Here is a 15,212-nt window from a genome sequence, read left to right as displayed (position 1 = left end):
TGTAGGGATTGTGCCATGAAAATGTAAGAAAGTGCCATGAAGAAAAGAGAAAGCTCTACTAGTAATATTAAACTCTTCAGTCATTTTTAAGAGTATAAGGTTTCAAAGTCATACAAAACTTACAAATCCATTTTAAAAAATAAGACTATTTTCATTAGCTGGATTATAGTTTGAATGTTTCACCCAAATTCAGAAATAAATAGTAAATTAATATTAAGTGTTCACCTGAATGAGCTCAAGGCAGGTAAGTTTCTGCTCCAAAGTTTCAATTCGAACCATTAATCGTGATAAACTGAGAACCTGGTTTTTATCAGAGAGACCTTCACCATTTTCCATCAATGCTTCTAGCTCTCCATCTACCTACCACAGCAAAGAAAAATATCTGGTTATTTGAAAAAATAAAATAAAACAACAACAACAAAAAAACCCTCGATAACTTAACAATAAAACTACCTGAAAATATGCTCAGCCTCACCAGTAATTAGGAAAATGAAAGTAAGACCACAGTAGGAAATATTATTAGACTAGGGAGAGGAAAAAAATTTGATACTACCAAGTCAAAAAGTAATGAAAATCTAAATTGGTAAGACCAATCTGAAAAGCATTTCATTCACCCATCAGATATGTATCAAGAAATGCAGGTAATGAGATCTGGGATTTGATTTAGATTAAAAATAAAGATTTAAGATCTTAATAAAAATAAGTTCTGCAGAGATTTTTATAACTGATTTGAAAATGTAGACTATGCAAATTATTGCAATAAACTTTTACACTTGTAAATATGAAATAATCTTAGTCACTTTTAATTATAAAAATCTCATGTTCTTTTATAGAAAACTTAAGTGTAAGGAATAAAATCATCCAGGTGCTGATACACCTGATAATTCTTTGACATATTATTTTACAACCATTTTTCTAGGAGTATTTACACTGGCCTATAATTTTGTATCATGGTTTTATATATAAAGACATAGGCATGTTCTATAAAATTAAAAACATTTGAAGAACTGATTTTTTAATGTGTGCATATTTTTTCAATGGTACTGAAAGAGCATGAGTTAGGGGAGAAAGTACCAGCTATACATAGGTATGACTCTCAGCTCAGGCAATAATTGGCTTTGGACCTAGATTAATCCTTTTACCTATGCAAAAATTTACCCATGATATAACTATTAACCTATGTGAAATAAGACAGCAATATCACTTCTGCAGATTTTAATATATTTATATAAAATATACTTAAACCATTCATCACTATGCCAAGTACTTAATATATACTAAATATATCATATAATTCATATACCATATTTTAGCACTTTCATATTGTGAGAAAATATTAAATTTTTCTTTGCTATAAAAAATATAATTAAGTCAAATATAATTTTAGGTGCAGGAGAATTTACAATAAAACAGGAAAAAAAACTGACAGGAAAAAAACTTGCCAAATTATACTAGATGAAAAGTACTATAGGAAAAAAAAAAAAAAACATTAGTTGGAAAAATATTTGTATCCCCTTGGCTCAACAATTCCTCTTTAAAAGAGCCACAGATGCATATGAAAGCTCACTGAAGCAACATTCATAATAGCAAAACACTGCCAATAATATGTGGCCTGATTGAATATAAACTGGTATTTTCACTTAATGGGCTATAATTCCTCAATGAAAGAAATCAAGTGCAGCCAAATGCAACAATATCCACTGATCTTGTAAAAAGGTGAGCTTCAGAAGATTACATGCTAATATTAAACCATTTTTGTGCATCTTGAAATATGCATTTTGGGGATAAATACATAGAAAATTGATTTTTAAAAAAGCAAAGGAGACACAATTACAAGTGGTCAACTTTGAGGGGCTACACAAGGAAAAAGAAGCAGAAATGTTCAAAGGTTTACTTCCAAACTATGCTTTGTAATCTACATATATTCATTGGGCACTTCAGATTTAAATATTACGCTTAAATAACAGTGATAGTTGGGTGTGGTGGTAAATGCCTGTAACCCCAACTATTTGGGAAGCTGAGATAGCAGGATCCCGGTCTGAAAAACTTAAAGACTCTGACTCAAAATGAAAAATAAAAAGGATTAGGAATGTAGTTCAGTGGTAGAACACACCTGGATTCAACTCCCTAAATAAATAAATAAATTTATATTTACTAAAATAATTTTATTTATGGTTCACCACCTCCCCAAAAGCACCTGTGATAACTAAAAGTAAACATAAAAATGTAAGAAGAATTAGGATATATTTTAATAAATTATTGATATTGAAAACATATATACATATGCACAAGTATATAGCACTTGAAAACTTATTCAGTTAAATATTTTTTTTTATTGTTGGTTGTTCAAAACATTACATAGTTCTTGATATATCATATTTCACACTTTGATTCAAGTTAAATATTAATCAGTCCAAGATAGCATTTATTCTTTAAGACAGATGGACAGATGGTCTCCAACTTATGATGGGGCTAGGTCCAGATAAATCCATCATAAGTTCAAAACATCGTTCAGTCAAAAATGTATTTCATACACCTTACCTACTGAATTTCATACCTTAGGATATAGTATACTATAGAGTATCAGTTGTTTATCCTCATGATTAAGTGGCTGACTAGGAGCTGTGGCTTGCTATAGGTGCCCAGCATCAGAAGAGTATAGAATTGTATATCACTAGCTGCCAGAAGAGATCAAAGTCGAAAAATTGTTAAGTTGAAATATCATTAAGCTGGGGACCATCTGTAATTAATATTTTTGCCCATGAACTATCTTTAAGGAATTCAAGAACCACTTTACATACTTTTTGATGAAATAGACCATATATACATATATAAAATATATAAATATATACATATATATACATACACAAAATATATAAATATATACACACACACATATATATATATATATATACACACACACATACACACATTGTATTAGCAAACAAATAGATTTAATAAAACAGTAAGTGAGCAACACCTGTATATATAACTATTACCCAGCTTAAGACAAAAACAAAAACTGGAATACTGTCAGCATTCCATAAATGCTCCATGCATCCTTCTAAGTTAGAACACCTCTCCTTCCTAGGCTATAGAAATAATTTATTTTGCATGTATGAATATGTAACAACAGGGGCTGGGGTTAAAGCTCAGCAGTAGAGAGCTTGCCTCGCACATATGAGAGACACTGGATTCATTCCTCAGCACCACATAAAAAATAAATAAATAAACATATTGAGTTCATATTTAAAAACTCTTTTAAAAAAAGAATATGTTGCAACAAATCCCACAACTATATAATTATTTTTTTTTTTAAAGAGAGAAGGGAGAGGGAGAGAGAGAGGGAGGGAGGGAGGGAGAGGGAGAGAGAGAGAGAGAGAATTTTATTTATTTATTTTTAGTTTTTCGCGGACACAACATCTTTGTTTGTATGTGGTGCTGAGAATCGAACCCGGGCCGCATGCACGCCAGGCGAGCGTGCTACCGCTTGAGCCACATTCCCAGCCCTACAACTATATAATTATAATGCACCAATTAAAAAAGATATAATTTAATTTATCTTAACTTTTTAGGTGAAAGTTCTTTAATTTCTTTATAGATTTACTACTATAGGTTTCTTTCACTCAACCTTATGATTTAAGAATCATCCATGTTGTAGCATGCAGCCATTTTCATGACTATTTTTTCCATTATATAATTATAGTATAATTTATCCATTTCTAATGTTAAATGTTTCTAATGTTAATGATTCAAACTTTTCTGATATTCTAAGCCATGCTGCTATGATTTCTGAAGGATATTATATCTTCTCTTTGGTTACACACCCAATGAGTACAAATTCTGGCTCAATATGGTACTCGTACTTTCACCTTTTAGTAAATAATGCTGAAGTGTTTTCACCCACCACAAGCAGTGTATGAGATCACCTGTCAAACTTATGCATGATAAAACTTAATTTCTATCAATCTGGCAAGTGTGTAAACAGTACTTTTAATTTGTACTCCCTTACTAATAAGGTTGAACATATTTCCATATTTATTGGCTATTCAGATTTGTGAAGTATCTGAGGAAGTTTTCTATTTTTCTTATGTTAGTTGTTTTTTCTTACTGATTAGTAGGGACTCTAATATGTGTATTCTGGACATCTGCTGAAAGTAAATATTTCCTCTCCTTCATATGGCTTGTCACCATCTTTATTATATAAATCAGTAATTAATTTGTTTCATAAACTCAACATAACAGAGACTAAGGGAAGTTTAAAAATATCTCATTTGCAATTTCAAATTACAAGCAACAAAAGACATTGGGTCATAATAGACTTATACTTTCAGCAAGTAAGTATTTAAACATCTAGTGTGTGACATACCTAACAGGATAATCATGTTGTAAAAGAATTTATAGTTTTGTTAAGGACCTATATATGGGTACATTTATAAGGGCAATTTTTTTTTTTTTTTGGTACTGAGGATTGAACCCAGGATGCTTAACCACTGAGCCACATCCCCAGCCCTTTTTTATATTTTATTTAGTGACAGGGTCTGAGTTGCTAAATTCCTCGCTAAGTTGCCTAGGCTGGCTCTGAATTCGTGATCCTCCTGCCTCAGCCTCCTGAGCCACCAGGATTACAGGCGTGCGCCACCACACCTGGCTAGGGCAAAGTTTTTTTGTTTTTTTTTTTAAATGCTTACCAATCAAGAATACATGGGGGGGATTCAGACTATTATAATGCAATCATTACTCAAACATTTTTGTTAATATTTTTATACATGCAAAACTATATTCTAAACTATTGCTATCTTGTCCTTTCCATGGCTTTTTTTAAAACTAAATCTTTTTTTTTTTAAATACCTTTATTCTATTTATCCATTTGTATGTGGTGCTGAGGATTGAACCCAGGACCTCACATGTGCTAAGCAAGCACTCTACTGCTGAGCTATAGCCCCAGCCCCCTTTCCAAGGCTTTATCAAGAGATGCCATTTATGATTTTGCTCAACTGAAACTGCAGAATTCAAAATCTAGACAAACAATAGGGAATTTCAGCAAGAAATAACCCAAGTAAAATTAAACTAGTATTAAAATCTTTATTAAAGTTAAGGTCAGGGGCTGGGGATGTGGCTCAAGCAGTAGCGCGCTCGCCTAGCATGCGTGCGGCCCAGGGTTTGATCCTCAGCACCACATACAAAGAAAGATGTTGTGTCCACCGAAAACTAACTAAGTAACTAACTAAATAAATATTAAAAAAAAATAAAAATAAAAAAATAAAGTTAAGGTCAAATGATCTTTTACATCATTCTAAGAACCTAGGTTCTTTCTGGGTAATTCCTCTATGACAGCAAAGGTTTACCCAAAATATTCATTCTTTGAACAGAGTAACTTCAAATTCACATGTGGAGTAACCTATGATTACTGGATACAATTTATATCTAATTCAGTTCATAAGCACCAAAGCCTATCCTGAAATGGACACACCATTACCACATATAAACAAAGAAACCAATCACTGGAATACCTAGATCCGGTTTCTCTGGAGTTGTCCTTAAATCCTGTCAAGGCCTCAGTAAGCTAACTGATAAAAGTAATAATGGGTATAGTATTGCCTATGAATCATAACACTACATGACCGATTCCTACCAAAAAGAAAACAGTTTTTAAAATGTGTTTATTATATAAGTTCTGAAAACAGAAAACAGCCACTGGAAAGTTCTTATGAAGATGGGAACTAAGGTCATGCATAATGACTATTTTACGGCTATTCTGGTAAACTGTCAATCACATGAAACTAGAGTTAACAACAAAAGCAATCTTTATGGAACTTAAAGAAAAAATTCCTGGAATAGTCAAATCAAGAAGGCTAAGTAAGAAGCTGGGCATGGTGGCATTCTCCTATAATTCAGTGGTTCCGGAGGCTGAGACAGGAGGATCAAGAGTTCAAAGTCAGCCTCAGCAAAAGCAAGGTGCTAAGCAATTCAAGGAGACCCTGTCTCTAAATAAAATACAAAATAGGGTTGGGGATGTGGCTCAGTGGTCAAGTGCCTCTGAGTTCAATCCTCAGTAAACCACCCTCTCCTCCCCCGCCCCCCCCCAAAAAGAAGGCTAAGGACACCACAGTGATTATACATCTTTTTCCCCATTGTTAAGGATCACTGAACCCAGGGTATTGGTCATGCAAGGCAAGAACTCTACCAAATGAGCCATATCTCTAGCCCCCATATATCTCTAGCCCCCATGTATATATCTTATTTTAAAAACATGCAAAAGAGACAAACATTCACTGCTGCACTGGAAAATTGGAAACATAAGTGTCCATCAGTAAAATATGTAAATAAATTGTTAAACAATGAAAAACTTTATGGCAATTACAAATAGGGGTTACTTAGGAGGCTGAGGCAGAAGGATGACAGCCTAGACAACTTAGCAACACCAAGTTTCAAAAAAAAAAATTTTTTTTTAAAGGGCTGGGCACATACTTTCATGAAGTGCTTGCCTAGCAAGTTCAATCCCTGGGTTCAATCACCAGTACCAATAAATAAGTAACTATTATTTATATATGTATGCAATTTTTATCTATTTGTATCAACATTGATCAAATTCAAAAATAAGAGTAAAAACAAAATGTGGATATATATTATGAATATATATACACACACATTTTTAAAAAATATTTGTTTTTTAGTTATAGTTGGACACAATACCTTTATTTTATTTATTTATTTTTATGTGGTGCTAAGGATTGAACCCAGGGCCTCACACATGCTAGGTGAGCACTCTACCACTGAGCCACAACCCCAGCCCCAGTGCTTTATCATTTCTAAAAAACTCTGCAACTCAATATATTTTAAAACACAGAAATACTGACTAATATGGACACAGTTTTCTCAGAGGCGAGAAGCAATGGGATTGTTCTCTAGTCAACTACACTGTAGCGTAATAGTTAAGATCAGAGACATGAGGTGATCTTATAAACTCCATGCTTCAGTGTCTCATCTGTGAAAGGGGGAAAATGACCATATCCAATTTAAGAGTTAATTAAATGAGTCAATGAGTCAAGTACCTGGCATACAGCTATACCACATCTGCTCTCTAAAAAGAAAACTGAAGTAAACACAATACTCAAAAAAACATTTGTGGGCTGGGGTTGTAGCTCAGTGGAAGTGTGCTTGCCTAGCATGTGTGAGGCACTGGGTTTGATTCTTAGTACCACATATGAACAAATAAAATAAAGGTCCATCAACAACCAAAAACAAAAAATAAAAAAACATTTGTTCATCTTAGGTGGTAAAAAATACGGGTATTTGTCATATACTGTCCTTTTCTGCATTTTTAAGTAGCCCTTTCCAATGTTTTGTGTTAATCATATCTTCTTATAGAATTCAGACATTTTATAATTCCCTCAAGTTAATTTGCACTTACTGACATCATCTCTTACTCATCATACTCTCAGCATACTCATGCTTTATCTCCATATCTACACAAATAAAATTGTCATTTATAATTCTTAACAGTTTTGGTTTCTCCAAAATCCAAGAATGAGTCAATTTCATGAGAAACATTGCTGACTAATGCCCTAAACTCTAGACCCTGCACAGCCCTTCAACCAAGATTCATACATTTGGGGATCAGCCTTTCAAATATGCTTCCCTTTTTTTTTTTAAATGGCCCCAGTCAGGTATACAAAGATTATACTTTTTTAAGAAAACAGGGCTCTAGTAAAGGGGTCCTTAAAATAAAAAAAGAAGAAGCTGCGTGCAGGGGCATGCACCTGTAATCCTAGTGGCTTGGGAGGCTATGGCAGGAGGATCCCGAGTTCAAAGCCAGTCTCAGCAATTTAGAGGGGTACTAAGCAAGTCAGTAAGACCCTGTCTTTAATAAAATACAAAAAAGGGCTAGGGATGTGGCTCAGTGGTTAAGTACCCTTAGGTTCGATCCTCAGTACCTCCTCCCCCTGCCTACCCCCCCCCCAAAAAAAGAAGATGGTAATTTGGGGTTTTATGATTTGTTTTCATTTTATTTTGAAACAAGGTCTATGTTGCCCAGGCTGGACTGGAACTGGTGATCCTCTAGCTTCAATCTCCGAAACAGCTGGGATTATAGATCATGTCCAGGGCAGAAGAAGAAATCTTTAAAAACAATTCAAAGTCCTTGTCCCAGTTGAGAGTCCTTTTAGTAATACGATACTATCCTCACTCATCAGGCGAGACAGGTGTTTAAAAAAAAAAAAAATAGGAGGGGGGAAACATATCAACTACTGTTTCATTAAATGAAAAGACCATCTGAGAAAATTCCTTTCTTGGGTTGTCTATTCCACTGGGTATAGTGGCTCATGCTTATAATTCCAGTTACTCAGGAGGCTGAAGCAGGAGGATCGCTTAAGCCCAGAAGTACAAGTCAAGCCTGGGCAACTTACAAGTCTCTCATCTCAAATAAATAAATAAATAAATAAATAAATAAATAAATAAAGTTTAGGGCTGGGGTGTAGAGCTCAGTGGTACAGCACTTGCCTAGCATGTATGAGGCACTGGGTTCAATTCTTAACGCCACGTATAAACAAATAAATAAAGGCCCATCAATAATTAAAATAATGTTAAAAAAAAAAGAAGTTTAGAGTTCCAAACAGATGACAAGTGTATAATAAATAATTAGAAATACATACTAGACTTGAAAATATTGAGTCCTACACAGAATATGATAGGACAGTATATAACAGAAAAGACAAATATTTTATTTGTACTGAATTTTACAGGTTCTGAATATCTATTAGCTCTGGTATTTTCAAGATTACTTCAATAGTTCTCAGTTCCCAACTCTAATCTCTAAGAATCTGAAATAAAAATTAGTCAATCACGCCTCTTATCTAGTAATATCTCTTTTGATCCTGGATTTCTCAGTAAAGTAGTATGATTTTTTTAAACTTCATTCAGAAAAGCTATTTATCTTCTTAAAAATTTTTACTAAGAAAGTTGAAGGAAAGATGGAACACTTACTGAATCCTTCTTACGAGATCGTTCCTTCTTCATTTTCCCTCCTGCTGCTCTGATGCTAACTCTGTTTTCTCCTCCCAGATAACCCCGGCAATTAGCTGACCCACAGAAACATTTCTGAGCTTCTTTGCTGTTCAAAGAGCACAGGAAAGAAGTCAGTTATGTTGAAGTAAACGGTATAAAAATGTCAACAATATAACAATTACATATAAGAATCATACAAGTCTAAAGGAAATTAAAACAAAGAGAAAAAATGGTTAGTTTTAAGATACTCCAACAAACTTGCTACTAACATAAGTGCCTAAAACTAGCTCTTAAAAATATTCATTCTTGGGGCTGGAGTTTGGCTCAGTGGTAGAGTGCTCGCCTGGCATGTGTGAAGCCCTGGGTTCCATCCTTAGCACTGCATATGAATAAAAAGATCCATTGACAACTAAAAATTATTTTTTAAAAAATTAATTCTTCTTCCAGTCTTCTTTTACTTGTTACACAAAACTAGGCAACAAGTTAAAGTGTGATTTCTCCATTTAAAGAGAATACTAATTTTTGAAAATAAGAAATCATACATATTTGTGCTAAGAACAAAATTGCTTATATAGCTAGGCAACTATAACAAATGTAAATGTTTAATTGGCACATAAAATAAAATGGATTATTAAACCAAGTATAAAATGATTACATGATACTCAAAAAGGAAATACTTCATCATTAAAAGTTATTACAGTATAAGAATGATACATTGTAATAACAAGTACAATAATCAACTGTAACCATGGAGGTAAGGGAGAGTGATAGAAAAGAACACAAATGGAAGTCTATAGGCTTGGGCAGAAACTACCTATGCAACTGAAGACAACATAAAGGAGTATCCAAAAAGTAAACTGACTTTAGTATAAGACCTTAACAATTAGAGACACAAAAAATAAATTATTCAATAAATCAAGTAGGGATTTACAAAGATCACCTAATGTCCAGTTTCCTTTTCCTCAGAGAGAATAGACAATACAAGTACACAGGAAAAAAATAAAGTCCTACACAGAATATAATAGGACAGTATATGACAAAAGAAGCAGACAGTTGGAATAGAAAATGGCCATCTGGCATTTGTCCTGGTTTATAATCAAATAATCAGTTGCAGAGTTCACTAAGTTCTAAAACATGAAGCATGAAATATCTGAAGGAATATCTGAAACAACTTCACCATGAGAGTAGCAATTATTGAAACCAAAATGGACAGAATAATTAAATTTTTTTCATATGGTAGCACTAAAAGGACTAAATATGAAAAAAAAATTCTCCAAGGGGCTGGGGATATAGCTCAGTTGGTACAGTGCTTGCCTCGCATGCACAAATCCCTGAGTTCAATCTCCACCACCAAAACAAACAAAAAACCTCTCCAGCTATGTCTATTTTAGTATAAAAACCAGAAGCTACCAACTTACACAGGTATAATGGGAGGGGGGGTTTAATAGAGTTTTGTACCTTATTTGAAATTTCTACCCTTTTAACTATTGGTTTCTTAATAATCAGAAATCATCTTGTGCAAGGCACAGCCCTCAAAACCCAGAGAAGAAAAAAAACTGAAGACAAAAGGAAACAATTGTAATATCAGCCTTTCAGGATGTATATCTAGATATTAAGAACATTTTCTAAAAACATTCTAAAAACAATCATAATATCATTATAAAATAACCATAATATCCTTAATAACATCAAATATCCATTAGGTATTCAAACTTTCCCTATTATCTCAAATACCTTTTAACTAATTTATCCCAAACATTATAATTGTGTCACTCTCTTTTTCTTGTGAATTATTTAAAAAGCCAAGCCATTTGTTCTACAATTTCCCAAAGTCCGTATTTTGATAAATACATCTCGTAGTTCCCATTTCCTGTATTTTTCTACAAATATGTAAGTTAGAACTAGAGATCTAATTCAGAGGCAAAATTTCTTTTAGTAAAACAATTTCACATTTAGCACTGTGTCCTTTCATCAAGAGACACAAAAAACTAAGCCACAGTGGCACATGCCTACAATTCCAGTAACTCAGAAGGCTAAGGCAGGAAGATCACAAGTTCAAAGTCAGACTCAGTGAGCAAGATCCTCAGCAACTTCTCTGTTTCAAAATAAAAAACAGGAACTGGGGGATGTAGCTCAAAGGTAAAGCACACTTGGGTTCAATCCCCAGTACCAAAATTAAATAAATAAATAAAGGCACAATCAGTAGAGTCTGTGTTTGATATTGGTAGCCACTGATAATGACTATTCTGATCTATTAATTTGTTTAGGTGTTACAAAAAATTATTATACTGTTCTTAATTCAATAACTAGAGAACATCTATAAAAGGCAAGATAAATGCTTGACTTTTCTCTCTACTATTTTTATTTATTAGACTATTTAAATTTTTTATTTTTTGCAATATTGGAGATGGAAACCAGGGTCCTGTGCATGCTAGGCAAAGGCTCTACCATTGAGCTACATCCCCAACCCTTTTTATTTTGAGACAAGATCTTGCTAATTCCCCAGGCTAGCCTTGAACTTGTGATCTTTCTGCCTCAACCTTCCAAATCACTTGGATTACAGATGTGTGCCAACACACCCAACTCCCTCTTTTATTATTTTTTTAGTATTTATTTTTTAGTTGTAGTTGGACACAATACCTTTATTTATTTATTTTTTTGTTGTGCTGAGGATCAAACCCAGGGCCGTGCACTTGCTAGGCGAGCGCTCCACTCCACCACTGAGCCACAACCCCAGCCTGTCCCACTTTTATTTTTAAACTAGTTTTCAAAGTCATGAATTAGTTCTTTCAATAATGACTAACTGTAGTTGCTTTTTGGTGTTTTTTTTGTGTGTGTGTGGTGCTGAGGATTGAACCCAGGGCCTTGTGCATGTGAGGTAAGCACTCTACCAACTGAGCTATATCCCCAGTCCACTGCATTTTTTTAAATACTGTTAAAACTTGTGGATTTTATATATGTTTCAAACTTAGTTATTATCCTTGAAATATTAAATAAGAACTTCCCCACTTTAGTGTTAGTGGTATCTTTTGCTACTGCTTCAGTTACTGTTTTGAATAGACCAAAAAAAAATTTTTTTTTTTAAAGTTTTAGATGAACGCAATACCTTTATATAATTTATTTATTTTTATGTGGTGCTGAGAATTTAACCCAGTGCCTCATCTGGGCTAGGCAAGTGCCTATCACTGAGCTACACCCCAACACTCAAAAAAAATTAATTTTAAGAGTAGAATATGGTTTAGGTAAAACATGATTAGTCATCAGTTGATAATTATTAAAGCTGAATTATGTACACATAGGTCATATACAAACACAGAGTTGGCATTTCTATAATGATAAAGGTTTTTTTTTTTAACATAAATAAGAGAGCATGAAGTTCAAAGAAAATTATACAGTTCCCGTAAAATAACCCTTAACGGACAGCAGTGGGAAAAAACGATCCAAAATCAAAACAGTATACATATATATAAATTGATACTAAATATAACTTGTAATAATTCACATGAAAGTTTTAAATCTCTCTATCTAAATAGCCTATTTTCCCATCAGAAGCAGCAAAATAGAGCAGAAATAATACTTACCCATATCTCTGGAACTGATAGTCAAATGTTAACTCTGAGCCGGAAGTAACCAGTTTGGTGGTAAAAAACCCAACCCTCAGTTGTCCATTCACAGTCCACTGAGATGTTGTTTTGAAAAGAAAAGAAATCAGTAACCAATTAATCTCTGTTTATATGTTTGTGTGTGTTTGTGTATGTGTGACAGAAAGAGAGGGGAGGGAGGGAGAGAGAGAGACAGAAAAAGATATGGGGGATATACGAAGATTATTTGTCATCTGGCTTAATTATGCATGTGACTCTTTTAGGCAACAAAGGTTTTTGACAAATAGCAAATGTGAAATTCACCCTCCCCACCCCACCCCCACATACCTCTTATTTTATGATATGGTCATTAAACCCAGGGGCACTCCAACACTGAGCTATATCACCAGCCCTTTTTACTTTTAATTCTGAAACAGGTCTCATTAAGTTGCCCAGGATGGCTTCCAACTTGCAATCTTCCTGCCTGAGCCTCATGGGTATATGCCGCTGCACCAAGCAAGAAATCTTTTTTTTTCCTTAAATAAACTAACTTTAAGTATTACTCTTGTTTAATGAACTACTAGACGAATATATCTATAATCTGTCTCTAACAAAAGTAGCTGCTAATTGATATATCATGTACATGTACTAATATGTAACAAATTTTACCATTATGTACAACTGTAATGCACTAATTAAAAAAAGAAAACTAAAGTAATTGCTACTTCAACTTATCTTAACTCACATTTCCATACATAAAGATTCACATATTTTGAAAATAGGCAAATAGAGGATGCTTGGTGTCACTGAGTATCACAAGAAAATCTCTATTAATATGCTAAAAGTAACCATGTTCTAAGTTAAGATAGGTCATGGAAATTGAGAAACGCTGACATTAAAAGTTTAATTTCAAGCTGGGGATATAGCTCAGTTGGTAGAGTGCTTGCCTCACACGCACAAGGCCCTAGGTTCAATCCCCAGCACCACAATAAATAAATAAAAGTTTGATTTTACGAAGCAACAAAAAGGCCAGCATCAGAACAATTCTTAAATTGATAAAAGTCAGAATTAAAATGGGGGTAGACAATTAAAATTGCTAAAATAGGGGGGAAAATGTGGGGGCAGACACACAGAAAGTAGACCTTATAGTAGTCCCAGGTAAGTATGTCAAAAAATATACAACTACTCCATTCTAGACCACCTACCTGTACATGTTACTGATGAAAAACCCAGACTTGAAGAGATTAAGGGACAGTGGAAATCTCACAGCTAAACATATGGCTGTCAGTTCTGGCACAACTAGAACCATAACTTAGGTTAAATGATTCCAGACTATGCCCTTCTGTTACATGGATTGGCTCTTAGAAGAGCCATATATAACATCTATTAGTACACAGATCAAAGAATAAAAACCGTCCAGGAGTCAAAAGCATTATTTTAACATGAGAGGAAACCAATGATAATGGGTCCATAGCTCAATGACATTTATTTATCTGGTGGAGTGGACCCACAGCCTTCTTAACCTAAAACTTGTAATCTCTCTCAAATTTGGCTTTTTAGACCCTAGTGAGTACCATTAAAATAGTTACATCTGGCACCTGGATAACACCTTTGAAAGAATCCAAATATAACAGTGCATAATGGACTTATTAAAATTAAAATTTAGTTTTGTACTTTGGCACCTTTGAAGTAATATATAAAATAATTATGGACAAGGAAACAATCAAATGCTGAGTTCTTGGGTCAGATTCTGGATCAGAAAAATAACAGCTGTCAAAATTTCAATGAGATCTTTTGATTAGTTAGTAGTGTACCCTGGATATAACCATTGTATTATGTCTATTACATATGACATTAACATTTAGGGAAGCTAGGTAAGGAGTGGCATAAGAGTACACACTGTACTATTTTGGCAATGCTGTGTTTCTATAAATCTAAACTTATTGGAAAATGAAATTTAAAAGTGGAGAAAAAAATGATAAAAAGTAAAATTCATAGTGGGCTGGGGATCTAGCTCAGTTGGTAGATGTTTGCCTAGTATGCACAAGGGCCTGAGTTCAATCCCCAGAACCACAAACAAACACACACACACACACACAAAGTAAAATTCATTCTACCTCTAATATAAAATCTAAAATTAATAGTCAGAACAACAACCTTGAATAAGTATCCCAAATTCAAAATCTATTTCAACTTACTTTTTGGGTTTCACAGTTTGGTTCACAGCTGTGATTCATGAAACGAGAGCAATTTCCTTTCTGAGTAGCATCTATTATCTGGGGAAAGAAAGACAAGTGAAGAGTTTTTAAAAATGAGACCTCAAGGGGATGAGGTAGCTCAGGGACTGAGTGCTTGTCTCAGATGCATGAGGCACTGGGTTCGATCCTTAGCACCAAATAAATTAATTAATTTAAAAAATAAAGATATTGTATCCATCTACAACTAAAAATATGTATATATATAAAAAAAAAGATGCCTCAAAATAGACATGTCTTTTACAAAAAGAAAGTATTATAGGGAAATTTAAGATATACACATGTGCTCTCTTGCCCCCTACTTTGCTTTTTAGAGAAAACTCTCATACTATTTTACACATTTATTACACATAATAAATATTTATTTTCT

The 15,212-nt window shown here is 33.7% G+C and overlaps 1 protein-coding gene across 6 annotated transcripts in view; it reads right to left on the bottom strand.

The window, feature by feature from the left end:
• Setd2 (SET domain containing 2, histone lysine methyltransferase) overlaps positions 1-15,212 on the bottom strand; it is a 122,179-nt gene that overhangs the window by 55,279 nt on the left and 51,688 nt on the right. For all 6 annotated transcript variants that reach the window (XR_013428977.1, XM_078029153.1, XM_078029148.1 and 3 more), the window contains exons 7-10: positions 14,786-14,863; positions 12,588-12,685; positions 8,986-9,112; positions 226-360 (exon numbers count right to left, since the gene is read on the bottom strand). Coding sequence is in view for 5 of the 6 variants with exons in the window: in XM_078029153.1 (XP_077885279.1) it covers positions 226-360; positions 8,986-9,112; positions 12,588-12,685; positions 14,786-14,863 (438 nt within the window). In the remaining variant the exon portion in view is untranslated. The remainder of the gene's footprint in view (positions 1-225; positions 361-8,985; positions 9,113-12,587; positions 12,686-14,785; positions 14,864-15,212) is intronic.

Source organism: Ictidomys tridecemlineatus, chromosome 2 (assembly GCF_052094955.1).
Source record: "Ictidomys tridecemlineatus isolate mIctTri1 chromosome 2, mIctTri1.hap1, whole genome shotgun sequence".
Taxonomy (NCBI): Eukaryota; Metazoa; Chordata; class Mammalia; order Rodentia; family Sciuridae; genus Ictidomys; species Ictidomys tridecemlineatus.
Note: the sequence above shows the minus strand (reverse complement) of the source record. Positions and strands in the feature narration are given on the sequence as shown.